At 45.5% G+C, this 22,005-nt stretch overlaps 1 protein-coding gene across 3 annotated transcripts in view; it reads right to left on the bottom strand.

The window, feature by feature from the left end:
* Positions 1–327: 327 nt before the first annotated feature.
* The window catches only part of HERC1 (HECT and RLD domain containing E3 ubiquitin protein ligase family member 1), a 159,529-nt gene continuing 137,851 nt past the window's right edge, over positions 328–22,005 (bottom strand). For all 3 annotated transcript variants that reach the window (XM_021712609.1, XM_021712610.1, XM_008058555.1), the window contains exons 65-77: positions 21,089–21,244; positions 20,227–20,349; positions 18,728–18,830; positions 17,794–17,963; positions 15,653–15,791; positions 12,253–12,422; positions 11,036–11,205; positions 10,577–10,742; positions 9,690–9,766; positions 8,712–8,964; positions 8,062–8,214; positions 4,373–4,678; positions 328–970 (exon numbers count right to left, since the gene is read on the bottom strand). In XM_021712609.1, the coding sequence (XP_021568284.1) occupies positions 785–970; positions 4,373–4,678; positions 8,062–8,214; positions 8,712–8,964; positions 9,690–9,766; positions 10,577–10,742; positions 11,036–11,205; positions 12,253–12,422; positions 15,653–15,791; positions 17,794–17,963; positions 18,728–18,830; positions 20,227–20,349; positions 21,089–21,244 (2,172 nt within the window). In that variant the 3' untranslated portion in view covers positions 328–784. The remainder of the gene's footprint in view (positions 971–4,372; positions 4,679–8,061; positions 8,215–8,711; positions 8,965–9,689; positions 9,767–10,576; positions 10,743–11,035; positions 11,206–12,252; positions 12,423–15,652; positions 15,792–17,793; positions 17,964–18,727; positions 18,831–20,226; positions 20,350–21,088; positions 21,245–22,005) is intronic.

Genomic DNA, 22,005 nt, shown 5'->3' with positions numbered 1-22,005 from the left:
GGTGGGGGGGCCGTTCAGGGACGAGAGGTGGGCCGAAGGGATGTGCTCGGTGGCTGAGGCAAGGCCCTGGGGTAAGGGGACAGAGTGAGAGCCCCGGGCGACAGAAGAGCAGAAGTGGAGCTTCCAACCCGCGGGGCCTCTTGGGACCGTGGCTCTGTCATTTCCATGCGATGCCCACCCTCAGTGTGAAGGAACAATGCTTCCGAGTGGGTCAAGGGGCTGTCAAGGCAAGACTCGCCTGAAAGCGCCTTCTGTCTGGGCTAATGTCCACTCTGATGGCGACTGCCGCGCAGAAGCGCCACTGTGAGTCACATCGGCAGCCCAGGCTCTGATTCCTGAATCTGCTTTATTTCTCTGCGTAAAGAACCCTGCACAGGCAATTCAAATTAAAACAAAATAAATATATGAATATTCATGTAAAACTGTCCTTTCTAATGAACAATTATACACAATGTACAATATTCACTGAGTGGGTTTACAAAAATGTATCATTCCCAACTAAAAATGCACCAAAATGGTTCCATGCAAACTTGATCAAAAGTGACCAAAAATATGGAGGGAAAACCTGACTGAGAGCACTCTGTTTTGTTTTTTGTCTTTTTACAATCACAGAAAAATAAAAACATCTACTTTCTTTGTCACATTTAGAATAACTAAATGTGGCCACTGTTTATAATGTCGGTTTATGTTCCTAAAACACCTATGTAGTTACCATAAAAGTCTATCAACATCGAGTCAGAAGTGAGCGTTACTGAGAAGAAAAAGGGTGAGAGCACCCGTGCGGTCAGTAGTCAGTGTCGGAGCCCTCGGCGTTGTCCACGTTCCTCGAGAGCATGTAGTTGTCCATGTCAATGGAGCGGCAGTTGTTGATGGCGTAGCGCAGGCGCTCGGCCATGACCAGCTGGCTTGAGTAGGGGGGCAGCCTCAGCTGGAAGAAGCAGGTCTGTGAGGTAGGCAGACTGTCGAAAGGCTGTGGAGAGAGAGACCTCGAGTGACTGTGGGCACTGGGGCACCACGAGGGGCGTGGGGTGGCCCACGACCACCAGCCCAAAGGCAGGAAAAGGGCTGATTCCCCCTTTGAGATGGAAGCCCACAGACAGGGCTGCGTGGCCAAGCTGAGTGGATGCAGAGACCGGGCCCTGGTAGAAAGGGCTTGGGCCCCTCTGTCCTGCAGACCTCAAGACTAGGTGAGGGTGCCCACCCGAACACGTCAAGTGAGGATAAGCCCTGACGGCAGGGCTTGAGAGAACAGGCTCTGCACAGGGCCTGGCCCAGAGTGAGAGTGCACAAGAGTGCATTCCATCCACTGACAAGGACACAAAGGTACCTCATTCCATCCACTGACAGGGACGCAAAGCAGCTGCAGGGATCCCCACAGAGCAGGCGGGATGGAGACACAAGTGAGGGACAGCTGGCTTGGGGGCCGCCTCCACCCGCTCCTCCCCTCTCTGTCTTTGCGTGTGCAACCTGCATCCTTTGCCCACCGCGGCTGCCAGCTCACGGCTCAGATGAGGAAGGAGCAGTTAAACTCCAGCCCATCCACTCGACTGATGGTGGCACAGTCATTCAAAATGAGATGACCAGAAGCAAAACAGAAAACCATTCAGGATAGGTACAAAAAGAAGAATGAAAATTCTACATCACCACACAAAAATGTGCATGGCTGAGGCAGAGACTAGGAGGAATTACATAAAGGTGAAAACGGCTACAGCAGAGAGACAGGATTATATACAAAAGGGAACCCAAAAAACCCAGAATTTATTTATAAAAAATTGTGTATTCGCTCTTACATGTTTAAACTTCAGTCACCTTCAAAGTACTTTCTGGTTGATGCAATACACCTATCGAGACACTTTTTTCACTGCACAAAACAAGTTTTTGATCTCGTGAATTTTGATGCTTTTCAGTGCTTGTGCTGATTTTTTTCACCTCTTCACATCAGCAAATGTTTCCCTTTGAGGACTTTATTTCATCCGGAGGAAAAAAAAAGGTTGCTTGGGGTGAGATTGGGTGAATAGAAAAGGTGGGGCACAGGGATCGTGCCACTTTCACCCAAAAAACTACTGAACACTCAAGCTCGGGTTGTGTGTGTGTGTGTGTGGTGGGGGGAGGTGGTACACTGTCATTATGGAAGAACGAGGCACCTGATTGCCACGGCTCTAGACATTTCTTCCACAAATTGGGACGCAACCTTCACAAAACTTCTAGATAAAAACTTTGGTTGACTGATGTGGAGAACAAGTTCTGTGTGTACTACAAGGGGCCTGCCCTCCAAAAGACAGTTCTGGGTTTCTTTGGATCCCCCTTTATATGTTCCCTGTTCCTCTCTGCAAAGACAAGCATCTTCCAAACTATCTGTAATGACAGCAATAATATGCTAGTTTTTACACTTTAAAAAAAAAATTAGTTCTAAAAGAACCCGTTCTCTTTCTCTTGCTCAGCTTCCTCTTGAAATTGACCAGCCGGGCTCGGTGGCTCAGTCTGTAATCCCACGCCTTTGGGAGGCTGAGGTGAGTGGATTGCCTGAGTCCACGGGTTCGAGACCTGCCTGGGCTACTTGGCGAGACCTCATCTCTACAAGAAATCAAAAATTAGCCGGGCGTCGTAGCATGCGCCTGTAGTTCCAGCTACTTGGAAGGCTGAGGCGGAAGGATCGCTGGAGCCCAGTAGGTCGAGGCTGTGGTGGCTGGGAGCGGCCACTGCACTCCAGTCTGGGCGACAGAGTGAGACTCCAACTCAAAAAAAAAAAAAAAGAAATAAATTGACTTAGGTGAGCCGCATTTCTACAGTGTGGGAGGTGGGGGGACCCAAGGAACCAGAACCAGGGTTGACAGAGGCTTGAAGACAGAAGAATGGAAACTGCAAGGAAGGGAGGTGCTGTCAGGTGGCACTGATGACTAAAGGTGGGTACTAGAGAAGTGGCCTAAAAGCCACCAAACACCCCAGGAGCCAGTTTTCCGAGGCTGACCGCCTTGCGGGCGGCGGGGGATTAGCGGTGGATTAGCTTCCCGGATGGTAGGAATAGCCCCAGACGGGCAGAAGGCAAGGGTCGTTTCCAGAGCTGGGTAGCAGCGAGCCTTTTCCTCCTCCCACCGCTCTGAAGCAGCAGCAGAGATTTACAAGTCACGTCCCTGGAAGTCACGCAGAGCTTACATGCAGGCTCTTTTCATGGCCTTCCTACACACGGCTTCTCAGTGGGCCTCGCCCAGGAGAGCACAGGCCCGCAGCCGCACGAGGCAGCACTGGGGAACAGCTGTGGCTCCTGGAGAAACAGCAGAAAGGCAGATGCTGTGGCCGGCAGGGAGGCCCTGTGTGGAGAGGCCGTGCTTTCCTTGCTGTTTTCTGAACACACACTGAGGGCCTTGCCCAGAGGAATCCCCAGCTCACATGGGAAAGGGGGCTTGGGGAGGGGGGGGCAGAGGCAGAGGGAAGAGAGACACTCAGCTTGATGCAGGGTGTGCTGGGGGAGGGGCTTGCCAAGCACTCAGGAGACGGACAGGTGGGCTGGCTAAGTCTGCCTTCCGCTGGGCTGGGGGTACAGGCAAGCATCTAGGAAGGCTTCCTGGGGAAGACGGCATTGGCACGGGCTTATGGAATGAACAGGGGCTTGCCAGGGGTGGGTGAGGGGATGCAGAGCACTTACTGAAGCACAGGGAACTGCTTACACAAGGGCACAGCAGCTTACAAACAGCACAGGCTGCTGAGGAGCCAGCCGGCAAGCAGCCCATCGGGGCCAGAACGGGGACATGTCAAGAGCGTAGCAGAAGGCGGGCAGAGGCCAGACCGTGCAGGGGCGTAGGGCAGCTACGGCCACTGGGATTCACCCTGGAGTCAACACAGGGTCCCTGAAACTCCGAGAGGAAGAGAGACGGTGCTTGAGAAAGCTGACCCGCGGCCCTTCCATTCCTACGCCGTATGTCACCACAGCAGCGGGAGTCCTTCACCAGGCCGTGGAGACTGGTGCACGCGCCCCCCAGTGCCCCACGCCAGCGGCGCAGGGCATGGCATCGCGCCCCCGCAGCTGCAGGTTCCCTCCAGAGCACGCCTACCAGTTCATGGCTGATGTCTTCATGACAACAATCAGTGCACACAGAGGCAGCACAAAGACCTCTCTGCCAAGTTCAGCTTTCACTCGGGGCAGGTTGTTGGCTGTATTATGTTCTCGACATATATCTAGGACTTTTCCCACTGAAGCTAAGTGATGCTTCTGAACAGATTTTACTGCCTGACTTTTTCTTGAATCTGGAAATTCCAGGCACTGGGTGTGAACAGGCGGGCCTACTTGCAGTCGCAGTCTGGTTTTCCCAAGACGCAAGCCACAGGGAAGCAGTTAGGGCAGACGTTACCAAGGAAGAAAGAACGTCTCACTTACCCTATCAACCTTCATGATTTGAAATCTCTGAGAAATGTCAGCAGTGTTGGCTGGCAGGCGAGATCGGCCTGACACGAATCTCATGAAGAGCACCCGCTCCTCGTTGGAGAACTCCTCCAGCGTGTGCCAGAACCACTGCACCAGCTGGTGCTGCTCGTCCACTTCGCGGTACCGCACCACCTTCTTCAAGACTTCCACGGAGATCTCGGGCATCCCACACACCATCTGCTCCAGCTGTTTTGCTGTGAGGAGGGACAGCAGTGGCACAGGAACAATCCAGGACATCCCTTCTCGGACTGCAGCCACCTGCTCCCAGGAGAGGTTGTTCACTCAATGGGCGGCGTCAACTTGGCACCCACTGTGGGCCCTGTGGGCTGGGCCCTCCTGCCACCTGTGCGTCTTTACCCCAGACCCTCTCCCTGCCCCTCAGGCCCCAGGCATGAGTGCCAGTGAAAATGCTGCCCCCGCCCCCGCTCTGAACCTTGTTAGAGATTCTCCCTGAGGTCCCAGATCATGTAGGAGCCTCCCTTCCCCTCCACTGTGACAGCCAGCCCCTTGGGGCCCTCCCCAGTGCAGCCCCACTCACTCAATTCCTAATCCCACGTGGCACGTGCTGGTAGACTGTGCTGTGTGTGAGTGCTTCATCTCCTCAGGTGAGAAGAGCGGGGAGGACTCACTTGGCTGTCTGCTGTTTTTATCATTTATAGTTTTCCACTGAAAGGAGTTCTATCTCTTTTGTAAAAATTATTTATTCCCATTGTAAAACAGATTTAGAATGCACAAAGAAGAAAGTAAAAATGTCCTTCTTTTAGGAAGTCAATAGGAAACAAAGAATCGAGTCAGAAGAGATGGCTTCTAAATCCCACCCCAACACTGGCTAGCTCTTCTACTTAGATGTTCCCATCTGAACAATGAGGCAGGCAGTGCCCGCCCACGGGACTCTGATGAGAGTTTCCCATGAGTAACTCTATGGACATCTCGGTGACTGGGAAATTATACACTCTGTCCTCTCAGCACAGTGCTGGACACCAGCCGGCTGGGGGTGCCAAGGGGGCAGCAGCCAGGGGCTGCCTTGTCAGTCTCCTCCAAGGTCGTACGGGAGTGCATAACCTACACACAGTCGTCACTGTTCACGGTTTGTGCGAAAAACAATTCTTCCCTCTGGCAAACTCAAAACTATCTACAGTTAAAAAAACTAAGAATCTGAATGGGGTCACACCTTGGAGACATGAGTAACTATGTGAGATGATGGATGTATTAATTTGCTTCACTATGAAAATCTTTTTACTATCTGTATGTATTCCACAACATCATGTTCTATACAGAAGATATACTGTATAGAAGAAAAAGTATTTTGGTTGGGTGCAGTGGCTCATGCCTGTAATTCCAGCACTTTGGGAAGACGAGGCAGGAGGATCATTTGAACCCAGGAGTTTGAGATCATCCTGGGAAACAAGTGAGAGCTTGTCTTTACAAAAACTAAAAAAATTAGCTGAGCATGGTGGCATGTGCCTATAGACCCAGTTACTCAGGAGACTGGAATGGTGGGATCACTTGTACCCAAGAGGTTGAGGCTGCAGTGCCACTGCACTCCAGCCTGCGTCATAGAATGAGTCCCTGTTCCCTGCCCAAAAAAGTTATTTAAAAAAAACACAAAAGGTCGGGCTTGGTGGCTCAGCCTGTAATCCCAGAACTTTGGGAGGCTGAGGTGAGTGGATTACCTGAGCCCGCGGGTTCGAGACCTGCCTGGGCAACTTGGCGAGACTTCATCTCTACAATAAATCAAAAATTAGCCGGGCGTGGTAGTGCGTGCCTGTAGTTCTGGCTACTTGGAAGGCTGAGGTGGAAGGACCGCCAGAACCCAGCAGGTCGAGGTTGTGGTAGCCAGGAGCATGCCACTGCACTCCAGTCTGGGCGACAGAGTGAGGCTCCAACTCAACTCAAAAAACAAAACAAAACAAGACAAAAAACCACACACAAAAAACAGGCCATGTACAGAGTAGCTTGTGCCTGTGATCCCAGTTACTTGAGAGGCTGAGGTGGGAGGATTGCTTAAGAGCAGGAGTTTGAGGCTGCAGTGAGCTATGATGGCACCAATGCACTCTAGCCTAGAGAACAGAGCAAGACCCCATCTTTAAAAAAGAAAGAAAGAAACTGGCATTAAGGTTGCCATGCCCATGTTCTCCTAAAGATCAAGACCAGCAGTGAGGGCAGTCTCTACAAGTGCAGACTAAGTCTGCCAAAAAAGCAAGCTGTTATACCTGGTCGAAGACAACACACAAGCCGTCTGGAAAAAATGAGGCTGAGGTATAAGTCTGGCTGCCTGAAGGTGGCAGGGGACAACCGAGGACAGCTGTGGGGTGAACACTCAATCTTGAGAGATGCAGAAAGTGAAAGAGGAAGAAGAGCCTGTTAAAGGAACAAAGCCAGGGCAGGGCTGGGCAGAGCTGGGCTGCGGAGAGGGTATCTCCCGACCCCAGAGGAAGGGCCACCAGGGAGCCCAGAGACACAGCCGAGCCTGGCGTGGGATCCTGGCTCTGCTGTGGGTGCTCAGCAATTTCTTCCATGAAATGGTGACACAGGAACTGGGAGAGAAGGTGCGCATGAGAATGGGTGCCTGGCACGATGCCTGGCATGCACGAAGTGGTCAATGCATGTTTCGTCAGTTATTTATTCTCTGAGGATGAAAAATATTCATGAACTGAAGACAAATCCTAAGCCCTGGCTGCAGCACTGACAGAACTTACCTTCAGTAAGCTAAAGATACAGCCCTCCAACTGGACTTGGCCCAAAGTCAAAGTCTAAGAAAGAGCCAGGAGTGAAGGGTATGGAATGTGTATACTTCAAACTACTAAGCTTCTATAGCCTCACAGCCTGGGTCCAGCTCTCAAGAAGACCCCAACATATTCTGCAAATGAAGTATTACTGAAACAGCTATTAATGACTATATTACCAATAGAACCATTTCTGGATACAATGTCCATTTCTATGGTCACTCACTCATACTCTCATTATTTATTAAATGCTTACTTGCATGTCAGCCTAGAACAAGGATAATTCAAGTGAAATAGAAAATATCTTTCACGATTTCTTGCTAAGCTCATCGAAGAGAAAAGACCCAAACTCGGGTGCTTAATTCTTAGAGCACAACACAGATGTATGTGCTATACCTCAAGGAATCTTGCAATAAGGACAAAGGCCTCTACAGGTTAGGGAGCTGAAGGAGAGCCACCATGTGAGGAGACGCACTCTTAGCTGGAGCTGGAAGAACTGTAGCAGGAGAGGTAGAGAAGGACTCATGGGGGACTGCAACATCAGCACAGCGGGGGGGTTCGTTCCCATGGGCCTCAGTCCAACTGGAGTGGGGACACTGAGTCTGAGAGCAGTAAGACATGAGGACAACAGGACTGAAGAGGAGTGAAGAGACAAGGCCCAAACACCCCGGTGAGAGTCTGGCCTCAGTGCAACCGATGACCAACGCAGAGGAGGATTATAGCCCCGAGTAAGGAGACAGCAGACCCAAAGAGACGACCTGAGATATCGCTACATATGGTCTGAAATACAGACACAAATGAAGCTACACAGTAGAAACATATGCCCAACTCTGGTGGCGACCAGTCAGCTCTGATGGTCTCTTGGGGAGACACACCTGAGCCTTCCCAAGTGCCTCCTGAAGTGCCTCATCTCACCTGTCGGTCCATCTCATGAAGTCGATATTCAATGGCCCTCTCCACATATTCCTTCCTGTTGGAAAATGTGAGTGGGATACTATTTCCACCTGGGATTATAGGAACCATTTTGCCATCAGCACTCTGGCCAACAAAAGAATCAAGAGGAATCATCTAAGAAAAGAAGAAAAGGCAATTTTTATTTCACGGTAGAAATGACAACAAAAAGTATATTACATACAAATACGGCAAAACAGTGACAAAGTCAAGCACCTTCATGATAAACACAAGGCCAGCAAGATAGGCCTGACCAGGCTACTTGATCAGTAGGAATGTGCTGGCTCAGCTGGTTGCCGTTACAAATGGAACAGAATCTGTCTCCAGACTAGACCTGTTGAACTCTGGTCACCCCAGACCTCCCCTCTCCCTTGGCTTTCCGGGCTCTCACTCTTCAGGCAGAGGACAAATTAAGGGGGAGGGAAGAGCTGGGGGCCAGAGCCAGCAGCTACTGGAACTGCTGGCTCGAGTGGCCATGGGCAGCAGCAGCAGAGACACGGCATGGCTCAGCCAGATGGCAAGCAGAAGATGCATCTGATCTTCACACACAAGCATCCTCGCTGGCGCACACGGCACCCCGGCACCAGCAGAGGCACAGACTGGCTGGAACGTACCTCGTGGAAACTCTCCTCAGTGATCCCACTGTCTTCAATGTGAAGAATGCTGTTGAGGGTCTGCACGTAGAGCAAGTCCACCTCCTCCAGGTCCTCCAGGGCAAGTGGGACACAGCACAGCTGCTTCCACACCAGAGGGGCCAGGTGGAGGTCCAGAGGCTTCTTTGTGCGGATGGCAACCCCCATTAAAATTCCCAAGAACTTAAACTGCATCAAGTGTTCATCGAGGCAGGCAGAGGGATTAAAAAGGAACCTGGAGAATTAGAGATATTTCAAACAAAATGGTCCTCATTTCTATTAGAAGTAAGTTACCCACAACAGCTACGGCATTCGTCTACACCTGTGCTGTTCAGTACGGCAGCCATTAGCCATACATGGCTGTTGCATTAAACAACATTAAACATCCAGTCTTCAGCATCCTTAATCACGGGTTGAGTGCTCGATAGTCACGTGTGGACCATGACGATTATGTTAGACAGCACAGGGACCACCATATCTTAAACTATTTTTAGAAGAATTGTGAGAGGACAAGTAACTGGTTTTAAGCTGTCTGCTCCTATTTCCTAAAGCCATTTCATTTATTATTTACAAGCCCACGAAGCAGGACCCAAAATTCACAAATCTTGCAAATATAAAGATAATAAATAATTGCAAATACTAAGCGCTGTGACTTGATAGCATAATAAAGCTTTTTAATGCATTTGGGTGGAGAAAAATTCAAATAAGTCAAGTTTTGTGACCAAGTATGAGGTGCCTCTACCCTCACACTACCATTGATTTGGTCTCATGATACATGCTACCGAGTCTCGACTGAAGTGCCTGTCTCCTCATCCAAGAGGATATTAACAGTATGTACTCCTTAGGGTTACAGTGAGGATTTGAGGGCTAATACACAGAAAATGGTGCCTGGTACATAGTAAGTGCTCAGTAATGTGAGCTATTATTAGACATTCAATAAACACTTGCTGACTGCCATACCTGTCCCTATTGTAACCCACTTCTGCAGTAGCATTGGGAGAGGGTATAAGAAGGTCAACTACACCAGTTTCAAGCTCCTGTAGAAAAAAGAACATTTTTTGAGAAATGACAAATACATCAAGAGAACAAAGCCATTACGTTTAAGATCATGCTAAAAAGAGAACATTTTGAGGAATTCTTAATGCTATATGTCAACCAGCTATCTCTATACTTTATTTTTGTGGTTCCATTTAAAAACGAAATTAGGAAATTCCCCATATGGAAATTATCTCGCAGTATGCAGAACCAAGAATCTAATCCAGTACAGGATTTGGAAGAGCTGCAAGTAGAGTGTAGTGATGTTTCAAACAGACTCAATAAATGATAGGCATGCATTATTTTAGTCACAGGATATACTGGAAAAGTCCTGACACTAGGCAAAGCTGGAAGAACAGAGTTAATCTGGAAATAAAGCTGCTAATAAGGATCTTAAAATCAGAACCCTCAACACTTATTCTTCTAACTCCCCTGGAGCCTGGCAGTTCTGCTTTGTTCCAAGAGCACCAGAATACATCAGAACACATGGATGGTCCTGGATTTGTCCATTACATAAATGTACATATGTGTCATTGTTATCTCCTCTGCCAATATTATAGCATAACAGATGGTAAGTCATTAGTAGATGGCTAAGCACCGATATTTAGGTAAGGTATCTTGACAAAGCATTTCACAAACCATTGCTCTAATTCATCTATATATCACTAACAGCATGACTTTATATGAGGCTCAAATGTATCCTTGCTACATTTATAAAAACATGTCTGACAGTATGACCACTGAAAACAGCAAAATGGCCACTTATGCCACTACCTGACAAGACAACTCAGCCGGGAACACATGCAATATACCTGGCACATCTCTGTGATGGTGTCATCAAACACTCCTCCAGCGTCATCAGCCCCTTCTCCGACGAGCTTAACCTTCCACGCTCGAGAAGGCAGACGGAGGTCTGACGCATTCAGCTTAACTACTTGTCTTGCTATCTGAACAAAGATGGGCTTACACTTCCGTCCTCTTTAAAAGAATAGAAGAAAGGGAGAAAGAAATGAAATACAGCTCTCACCAATTTCCCCAAATCACCACAAAGATCACTTGATGATATCTTCCCATCAGTGAATGAACAGGCCAATTTAACGACAGCCAAACACTGGCTAGACACATTCTAACCCCCCAGGGAACACACATAAGTACAATTACTATCTATCCTGCTTTATAAGTGAGGAGGCTAAGGCTCATGGGAATTAGTAACAACATTCACCTAAAAAAATTCCAGCTAGTTAGTGAAACACATACATACATATGCTAACCTGGTTGATATCCTCTTTACGGTAATCTGAGGTCCATAGTTTTTGCCTTGAACCATGGTTTTTCCTATGGAGCGCACCATTGGCAGAGTGTAGACCCTAGGGGCTAACAGAGGCCGAAGTTGTCCCTGTACAATGCCCCAAGTCCCAGCATTATAATGGGATGTACTGTTCTGTAACACAAAGTAGGTTATAGAGAAATGATTATAATCTAATGCCTAAAAGAAATAACATTTCTCACTTTCATAACATAAACCCCTTTAAAAATGCAATTTAAGAGCATTAAGCCTGGGTATTAGTAAATATCAAAAACTTTTAAAAATATTTTCTGATAAAATACAAAATTATTACTTTTCAAAATCTTAGAAAATACAGAAAAGGACACATACGTGCACACACAAGTGGAATGAACCACAATTCTGCCATACAGAGATGGCCTCATTTACACTTTTTCTTTCATGTATGTATAAATACACTTTTCACATTATGGAGGTCATGGTGTTTATATCATTTTGAGCTGCTTTTCTCACCTTTGTATTATAAACATTTCTCCAACCAATTACAGCTTATGCACACGCTGGTGCTGCCTAGTTTTGCTGCCTGGCTAATTATCTAACAGTGATTTGTCAAATCTCTCATATGCCTTATGACTGGTTACCCGAGTGATTTTTTTATTAACAGTTTTACACATTTTGGCAGCCATGCTTACACATTACACACACACACACACACACACACACACACAAATAGCTAGCCAGCTTGTTACTGGACTATTCTATGAAGACAGTCAAATTAGCCAAATTTACTTTATTTTCCCCATCTCCTCTCCACAAGACCCAGAACACTGATTTGTAAGGAGAAAAAAAAGTATCTGAGATTTATTTATGTAACAACCTTGACTATGGTTCTAATAGCTTTGTGTGCTTAAGTTTTAAAATCACATATTAGACTTTGTAGAAATGACATGCCTAGCCATTCATACTTCCTTGAGTTTTGGTCAGCCCAAAGGACAAAAGAAAGACCACTTCTGATGGCATGATGACCAATATCTAGACTGTCCCTAAAACAGCAATAAAAGGGGAACAGAATCGTCTTTTCGGTTTCTCTTGGGTGCCAAGAGTAAAGAAAGAGTGAGCCACGAAAGAATTTTCCAAAGAGGGAAAGGCCCTGGGGGCCAGATGAGCAGGCCATGGGCGCTGCTCACCAAGCTGGCCTGTTACCTGGTTGTTGGGGCTGAGGTTCAGCAGCCTCCAGGACGAGTACATGAGATCAGAGAAGTGGTAGAGGAGCCGGAGCCTGGCCCGCACGGTGTGAATGCTCACTTCTCTCAGCGCCCCATACTGGGGGGGCACTGCATCAGGCAGGCCCAGTTGCAGAGGTACTGACACACCTGTCCACAAAGCAAGTGGGCACTTGTGAGACAAAATGCATGGCTTTCATTTTCATATTTTGAAAAATCCCAAGCATACAGAGAAGCTGAGATAATTATACAATGGACATGCATTTCCATCATCTAAGTTCTCTAATTGATATTTTGCTCTATTTACTTGTTCATCTATATATCTACTCTTTCATCCATCAACTCATCTTTTTTTTTTTTTTACTGCATTTGTGCTGGTTTTATAAATGTCTTCATGGCTGGGCACAATGGCTCATGCCTGTAATTCCAACACTTTGGGAGCCCAAGGTGGGAGGACTTCCTGAGTCCAGGAGTTCCAGACCAGCCGAGGCAACACAGCAAGACACTGTCTCTACAATATATCAAAAAAATTAGCCGGACATGGTGGCATGCACCTGTAGTCCCAGCTGCTTGGGAAGCTGAGGTGGAAGGATCATCCAAGCCCAGGAGGTAGAAGCTATGGCAAGCTGTAATTGTGCCATTGCACTCCAGCCTGAGCAACAGAGTGAGACTCTGACTCAAAAAAAAAAGATCTTTATGGTAACCTGGTCTTTTCTTTAGTTTCCCATTTATTTAACAACAGGCTTAGGCACTTTCTTCATAACAATAAATAAAGCCAAAGTCTTCCTTTCCTATTTAATAACTGCCATCTTCATAATAATACAAAGTGTTGGTGAGGACCGTGTAGGACCATGTAGGCAGGAAGCTTAGCTGAGTCACTTCCCTTATTCATCAGGGATCTCAAGAAAGCAGCCAGAGCAGCATGAAAGACATGGGTACGTGATTCAAGAAGACTTTTATCTCAAGAATAGGAGTAGAGACTACAAGGACCACATCCACAGCTACACTCTTGTAAAAACACAGGAAGTATAAAAACAGAAAAGAACTTCCTTGAATTTCCTGTAAATGAACACTGTACAGTTCAATTCCCAGAGGTATTATTACTTTTTTGAATTGGGGTCTTACTCTGTCACTAAGGCTGGAGTGCAGTGGCACGATCACAGCTCACCACAGCCTCAGCCTCCTGGGCTCAGCCAATCCTCCTGCCTCAGCCTCCTGAGTAGCTGGGACAACAGGTGTGTGCCACCATATCCTGCTAATTTTTAAAAATTTTTTGTAGAGCCAAGGTCTCCCTACTGTGTTACCCAGACTGATCTTGAACTCCCGGACTCAGTCTTAAAAGTGCTGGCATTATAGGCATGAGCTACCGTGCCTGAAAATAATTTTTTGATTTTTTTGTAGAGACCAGATCTTGCTAAGTTGTCTGGGCTGGTCTTGAACTCCTAGTCTTGAGCAATCCTCTCATCTCAGCTTCCTGAAGTGCTGGGCGTACAGGCATGAGTCACTGTGCCTGACCTATGACTACTCTTACTAAAATCTAACATTTACTGACATCTAACATCTATGTGCCTTGCACTCTTCTAAGAGGTTTACATGAACTGATTTATTTACTCTTTTTTTTTCTGAGTTGGAGTCTCACTCTGTTGCCCAGGTTGGAGTGCAGTGTGGCAAGTTCACAGCCACTGCAGCCTCGACCTGGTGGGTTCAGATGATCCTTCTGCCTCAGTCTTCCAAGTTGATGGAACCCCATATCCAGCTAATTTTATTTCCTCATTTAATGTAGAGACAAGGTCTCACCAAGTTGCCAGGCTGGTCTTGAACCCCCAGACTCAGGCGATCTTCTCCCCTCCGCCTCCCAAAGTGCTGGGATGACAGGGGTGAGCCACTATGCTGGCCAGGAATCATTTACTCTTAGAGCTCTTTGCAGTAGGTGTTATTATTACTCTCATGTTACAGACAAAAAAACTGAGGTTCAAGGTCATATGTGGAGGAGCTGGGATTTAACCCCAGCAACTTAGTCCCAGGGTCTGAAGCTTTACATGCCACACTGCATGGCCTCTGCCGTGAAGTAGAAGTGAAATCCCTCTGAAGCCAGAGTACCTGAAATTGTCAGTGCATAGGCAGCACTGCTCATTCTGGATTCTGTTAACTAGAAACCATTTCCTGCTTGCTTGGAATCTACTTGGCAGTCTCACCTTGCTCTCTTAGACTATCTAAGAAAAAAAAATCTCTAAGGAGAGATTTCCCCAAGGACCTGTAGCTAAGAAACAGAGAGGTTAGCAAAAAAGGAAAAGAATGTTGAGCTCTTGAGGATAAGGTTGCTATTGGGAAATTTCAGTGCCTTAGACACCAGAGAATGGCAGATAGCGCTTGAGGGCCTGGATAGTAAGAGACAGCACAGTCAGGCACAGTGGCTCATGTCTGTAATCCCAACACTTTGGGAGGCTGAGGTGGGATGACTGCTTGAGCCCAGGAGTTCCAGACCAACCTGGAGAACAAAGAGAGAACTCATCTCTACAAAAAAATTTTAAAAGTTAACCAGGTGTGGTAGTGTGCATCTACAGTTTCAGCTACTTGGGAGGCTGAGGCAAAAGGATCACTTGAGCCCAGGAGGTCGAGGTTGCAGTAAGCCATCATTGTACCACTGTATTCTAGTCTGGGTGACATAGTAAGATCCTGACTTAAAAAAAAAAAAAGGAAGAAACAGCTCAGATATGAAGAAATGCATAAGAATGATAAATGTCACAATTAAGGTAAAGGCTACATTTGTGGGGAATGGAACACAGTTTCAATAAGAAAGGGCGCACAGTTGGGTGTTATGTACACAAGTATGCATTATATTTTTAAGTCTTCTTGTAGATCTATAAGGTTTTCATAATAAGTTAAAAGTAAAACAAATAACAAAAACTGAGAAATAGCCCACGAGTCTTGCTACATACTGGAGTAAAATGGCAGCAACCTGATTTGCTATACCAATGCACAGACATTTCAGTTAACTAGCTGAGGAATCTGACAAATGGTCTCAGGGCTTTTAATCTTTATTCATAACAATGGACCTTGAAAGCTATAATCTGTCATTGTTTTTATATATAAAAATACTTAGTTGCTGCTCTAAAATTATAAATTGTCCCTGCAGAAGTAATATGTTTTCTTCTTTTGGGGGCGCGGAGAGGGGCTGCTTCGCAAAGTCAGCAGAAGTAACACCTGCTGTGAAAATACTTCTAGTAATGGTAGCACAAAGAATGGTTTGCTTGTGTGGCGGGGGACTTGATGGCTTCAAAATGACACCGGATGCCGTTTGGAGCTGGCAAGAGACAGTGTGATAGTGCTATGGGGAACTGCTGAAAGAGCTGCAGCAGCCTGGAAAGTCCACTCCTCACCCGGTGCTCTTGGTGGGACTGGAGGTGCTGTCCACGCAGCACTGTGGCAGCGGCCAGCTGAGATCTGCCGAACGTTTTTTCCTTGCAGAACTGTTACCAGGGTTGGTTCTCGAACGTGGTTGGTGTGGCCTAGGCCGAGCTGGGAATAAAGCACGAATATACCGAGATTCAATTAGGAAGAGGAAGAGAGGACGTCAAGATGATAACGTCTGTCTTAGATGGTAGCATCTACATTATAAGTGTTATTTGTAACTTATAAATAAGTTAATATCTATACCATACATTAGCATCAATAATAAAATAAATTCTGATCTTGTCTATCATAACAGTCTCACAATTCAGACTGTCTGCTAAAGCCTAAGCTGTAACATGGCAATTTCAAATCTACAAATGAGTCTTTTTTATTTTATTTTTTTTTGAGTTGGAGTCTCACTCTGTCACTCAGGGTGGAGTGCAGTGGCGTGCTCACAGTCACTGCAGCCTCGACGTGCTGGGCACGGACAATCCTTCCACCACAGTCTTCCAAAGTAGCTGGAACCATAGGTATGCGCCACCACGCCGCCCAGTTAAGTTTTTTGATTTAGTGTAGAGACCAGGTCTTACCAAGTTGCCCAGGCTGGTCTCGAACTCCTGAGCTCAGGCAATCCTCTCATCTCTGCCTCCCAAAGTGTTAGGAATACAGGCATGAGCCACCATGCCCGGCTACAGATGAGTCTTAATGACTGAACACATTCTTGGATTCCACTTCTGGAAAGGGAATAACTTCTTGGAAAGTTAAAAAGTAATAATGGCCAGGTGCGGTGGCTCACATCTATAATCCCAGCACTCTGGGAGGCAGAAGTGAGAGGACTGCCTTAGTCCAGGGATTTGAAACCAGCCTGGGCAACTTGGCGAGACCTCATCTCTACAATAAATAAAAAATTAGCTGGGTGTGGTGGCACATGCCTGTAGTTCCAACTACTTGGAAGGCTGAGGTAGAAGGACTGCCTGAGCCCAGCAGTCGAGGCTGCAGTGGCTGTGAGAGTGCTACTGCACTCCAGCCTGGACGACAGAGTGAGACTCCTACTCAAAAAAACAAAGAAATAATCAAACAAAAAACCAGAGTGATCTATAGAGCTTTTACTTAAAATACTGATTTCTGGGTAATAATAAATAAATACATACAAAAACATACATAAAAGCAAATTCGTATCTCCAAATCTCTACTCTGAGGGTCAGACTGGGATACCCAGTGTTTCAGTGGTCAAACAACTCAATATCAGGAAGGATTATACCAAGTTACTGCCAGAGAACTCCCAAAGGTCTCTTCAACATGAACTCTCTTCTCATTAAGTTGATGTGTAAGCACAGTAATGAGCAGCTTCCTTGTCTGTTAAGGTAGTGATGAGGAGGAGACCACAGGAACCAAACTAAGGCGACTGGGAATAATACTAGACATCTTGAGCTAAGGGTTCCTGGCATTAGGGGCAGCCAGACTCAGAGAATACAGAGGAATGGGAGGTGGCTCTGTATGTAAGGCTAAAAGTCACCATTTAGCAGGCATCTCAAACATCTCCCATCAAGGTCTCTCCCTCCCCCACAGAGAGAGCAGGCCAAACAGACCAGCCTCTTGCATCTTTTCTCAATCTCTCAGAGGCTCAGTTTATTCCTCTAAATAATGGGGGTGACAAGACTTCCTGCATAAACCCAAATAAACTATGTTGCACTGTTAAATTTTAAAATAGAAAAGCATGATTGTTTCCTTCTTTCTTTTTACCAGAGTAACTGATACTCCTAGGACCTAACTTTGTATATTACTGTAGCAATGATGATAATGACGACAGCAGTGAATACTCGCACAGTGCTGCTATGTCCAAGGCACTGAACAACGTGTTCAGGCACACACACCCATATATGTGCCCAGTTAGTTCCCTTGATCACTCTGCTGTACTGCTAGATTTTTAAATAATACTCCTTTGACCACAATCAAGAGAGATATTATAAAACTAGACACACAAAATAATCAGTTCTATGGCAAAGTGGTGTGTCTGGGGCATTGTGGGATAGGTTATGAGTTTCCTAGCTTAACCCTTTCCCAAATGAGGAACACTGTCAGCTTTCTAAAATATGAGCGAGCAGCAGCAAGCAAGTTAAATACTTACCTGTCCTTCTGAATTGCTCCCCCAGGCATACACATCTCCACTTGACGCCAAAGCAAGTGTGTGTTCAGCTCCAACTGCCACATCTTCAATGACCACACTAGCCAAGACAGGAATTTGCTGTGGTCGATTGTGATTGCGAGCACGGCCCTCTGGCAAGCCTATCAGGCGATCTGAGAAAAAGAAAAATAAACAAGCAGAAATGTTATGGAGTTAATGTCACAAACCTGTATCAGTATAGCCAATCTTTCTGGAGTTCCAGATCCAAATTCTCAATAGCCTACTGGATATTTCCATACATACATCTAGGGCTGATGGTCCCATTTAGTATAACTAACATGAAGCTCCTTACCCCTTCCCCTTCCTCAGTTGGGGCATCAATGCTCACTCACAACTAGAAACTTAAGTCATAGTCTAATTCCTCTTCCTCAGACCTGTGTCACACACCCATCAGTCACTATAGCTTGCCAAAATGTTGCACTTAAGAAAATAAATTTATTGCCAAGGAGCCCTACTGTGAATGCTTGGGTTAAGAATCAAGATTTGAACCCAGAATGCCTATGAGTTCCTCCAATTCCAAAGATCTGCAACACCAATTCCTAGAAAGCATAGGGATGAGCTAGGACACAGAGGAGCTCTGGTGGTCAAGGCAGTGTTTGTGGCAGCATGTTAGAGGCAGGAGAAAGGAGAAAGGGAGGGACTTCGGCAGGGACTCTTCCTGCAAGAGTGAGGGCTTTTAACGGGGAGGAGCGTTTGTCCTTATAACAAAGTTTATGAAAGAGGAATAGAAAAGTAGCTAGTGAATGAGGGTCAGTAGCCACCTACCAACCAGAACAAAAAAAGAACTCAATTTAGAGCACTTTCTAAAACACTGGAAGGCAAATGTTTCTATAATACATGTGTACACGAAGTAATGTAAACTAAAAAAATGCCTTACCTTGACCAAAGGTATACACATGACCGTCTTTGGTCAAAGCAACCGAAAATTGAGTTCCACAAGCAACCTTTTTTATTCCTATTCCACAAAGGACATCAACTTTCTGCAAAATAAAAGTGTAAGGCACATTCATTAAGAAGGAAAACAAAACCAAAACCAAAACCAAAAACACTCTTGAATTTGCCTGTTGGCACACATCAAGAACTTCTAATAAAAATACTAATTGTTACCTACTGTTCTACCCAAGCCACACTCCTAAATGCTATTTTTCTCCTGTAGTTCTACAAACTAACTGAATTTGGCGGAAGGAGTGTGTAGGGGCAGTTTGACTAAAATCCCCAGGACCCCACATGAAGTGGAAGTATTATTCCTCCAAGCAACAGAGATCACAGAGAATCCCACAACCTTCTAAAGAACATTGCAAGCCCAAGTAAAGTCATGGGCTGTTCTCTGTGAGTTTAACTATTTAGCTTTCACAGATGACAACAGCTGCTTTCTATGTTTCACAGAGAAGGCTTTTCTGACTCTCTGTATCCCTGGCTGAATATTCATAGTCTGGTTATCAAGATGTCAAAGACTATTAGTGATGATGAATCTGAAGTTGAATATAAACTGAAGATTTGCAAATCATGCAGCTTATGAAATGTGTCAGGAAAACCCACATAAAAGAACTGTACAGGAAGTTTTCTGCAGGGCCAAGAAACTTCTATGATGCAAATAATAGCTACTAACTTCTTTATTTATGCACTCGGATTTCCTTTATATTGTTTTTTAAAAGGAGATGCATACCAGTGTAACTCAGTGGTAATAATAAGCTAGAGTGGCAGCTGCAAGCAGAGGGTTACAAAGGATTGCTCATGGTTCCCTCCATGAGACACCTTGGAGATGTGTTTCTAACTATTTCTTCTCTATATCAGAGGTAGTCCTACAGTGTTCAGCCCACCCAGGGAAACAGAAGGTTAGTCTCACAGATTTTTACATTCAGCTTAGTTATTAATGGCTTATTTATTTATTTATTTATTTTTATTATTTATTTTTTTGAGTTGGAGTCTCACTCTGTCACCCATTCTGGAGTGCAGTGGCCGCTCCCGGCCACTGTAGCCTCGACCTGCTGGGCTCCGGCAATCCTTCCACCTCAGCCTTCCAAGTAGCCGGAGTTACAGGCACGCGCTACCATGCCCGGCTGATTTTTTAAAATTTATTGTAGAGATGAGGTCTCGCCAAGTTGCCCAGGCGGGTCTCGAACCCACGGGCTCAGGCAATCCACTCACCTCAGTCTCCCTAAGCACGGGATTACAGGCTGAGCCACCGAGCTTGGCTTAATGGCTTATTTAAAACCAAGACCTAGAATGATAGGCACTCAAGAATGAACAACAGAAGCTTCTAAACTTCATTATAAATTACCAAAAAGGTTAAAGGTAAGTATTTTCAACTAAAAATAACTATTGAAATATATAAAAACTATTTATGTTGTTTGAAAACCTAAAGACAATACCAACCTGAGGGGAAGATTTTGCAGTAGAATTTCCTAAACCTAGTTTTCCATAGTCTCCATCTCCAAAAGCCCACACCATGGAGCCATCTGCTGACACTGCCAAAGTGTGGTTTAATCCACAGGCCACCTGGGGAAATAATGAGGTATTAGGTAAGGTAAATCACAAGACCTAAAACACATACCACACACCTGTTTCTGGGACCCTTTTTCTCCACTTCAGTGCAAAACTTAGCTATGTTTCTAAAGATTTCTACTGGCTTCAGAGCTGTTAACCAAAATACGTCAATGAGAAATAATTCCTAAGATCCACAAATAACTTTCTTCTTCAAGGTAAAATTCTTCAATTTCTGTGGCTAACTCAGAATTAGGGAGTACAAAAGATAGGAAAAGGTTTATAAAACTAAAAAATACTCATCCACACTAGAGAGTATCCAAGGAATGATATGGAAAGAGACAAAAATATTTCCTTTTAAGAAACAATTACTGCTGAAGAGCAGTAACTACCAACGATGGTGCAATTCAACCACCCACTCAAGGCTACCAGAAAGGAGCCACAAAAATATGTATTGTTTGAAGGTTTTATGGCAAGCAGTACTAGTGCTTTAAGGAGGGGAGTTTTAAAATATTCACATCCTGAAATAAAAGTTTCATTTGTTTGTTTTTCACACAAATAAACTTTAAAATTGAATTAAAATGTAAATTTCACACTGGGAAACAGTGAAAATTATCAATTAGACCATACAAAATGTACATGAGGTTAAGTACAACTGGCGATCCTGGTCTTCCTGAAAGGAGAGCGTCTAATTTCACACAGAAGAAATGAGAAACTATGATCAGCTAGAACATCTTATTGACTTATTCCATACCTGTCCAATTTGATATCCCTCCAGTGCAGTCACTCTCTCTGGAAGTTTTTTGTTAGAAGTGTTTCCAAGACCTAGACGACCATAGTCACCATTCCCAAAGGTAAACAGCTTGCCATCTGAAGTTACCACTGCTGAGTGCTTGAAGCCACAAGACATCTAAGACAGAACCAGGGAGAAAACAATTTAACTGGGGACACTAAGAAAATAAGATCAGTCATTTTGTTGTTATTAATGTAGCTATAAACTTCACTGACAACTCAAGATCTTCAAAACTAGTGTATTCTATCTGCTCAAGTGGCTCTCCTGCTCCCATAAGTTTCATCTATCTCAGCAACATCAGGAAGATCAAGCTTAAGTAGCATAGCTTGGAATAACTGTTGCTACTCTTCAGCTGTGTACAGATGACCTAGACTAAATGAGATAAGGAATGGGGAAATTCTTTTTTTTGAGTCACGAGTCTCACTCCGTTGCCCAGGCTGGAGTGCAGTGGCACACTCATGGCCATGCCAGCATTGACCTGCTGGGCTCTGATGATGCTTCCACCTCAGCCTTCCAAGTAGCCAGAACTACAGGCGCATGCTACCATGCCTGACTAATTTTTGACTTATTATAGAGACGAGGTCTTGCCAAGTTGCCCAGGCTGGTCTCAAACCCACAGGCTCAGGCAATCCACTTGCCTCAGTCTCCCAAAGTGCTGGGATTACAGGCTGAGTCACTGAGCCTGACCTAGGAACGGGGAAATTCTTTGTAAACTGTAAGGTGCTATGCAATTTTACAGTATTACTTTAGATCACTAATTGTTTTCCAGAAAATGCTTATGAACTTAGCTTTTATAACAAAAATGATAATCAAAAGCAAAGTGTATATCAAGAACTGTGTGGCAGGAGCTAAATCCCACAGTGTTTCTTCCAAGGCCC

The sequence above is a fragment of the Carlito syrichta genome, unplaced genomic scaffold, assembly GCF_000164805.1.
Source record: "Carlito syrichta isolate Samal-C Ts95f unplaced genomic scaffold, Tarsius_syrichta-2.0.1 Scaffold303399, whole genome shotgun sequence".
Lineage (NCBI taxonomy): Eukaryota > Metazoa > Chordata > Mammalia > Primates > Tarsiidae > Carlito > Carlito syrichta.
This window is presented reverse-complemented; position numbering and strand designations above follow the sequence as displayed.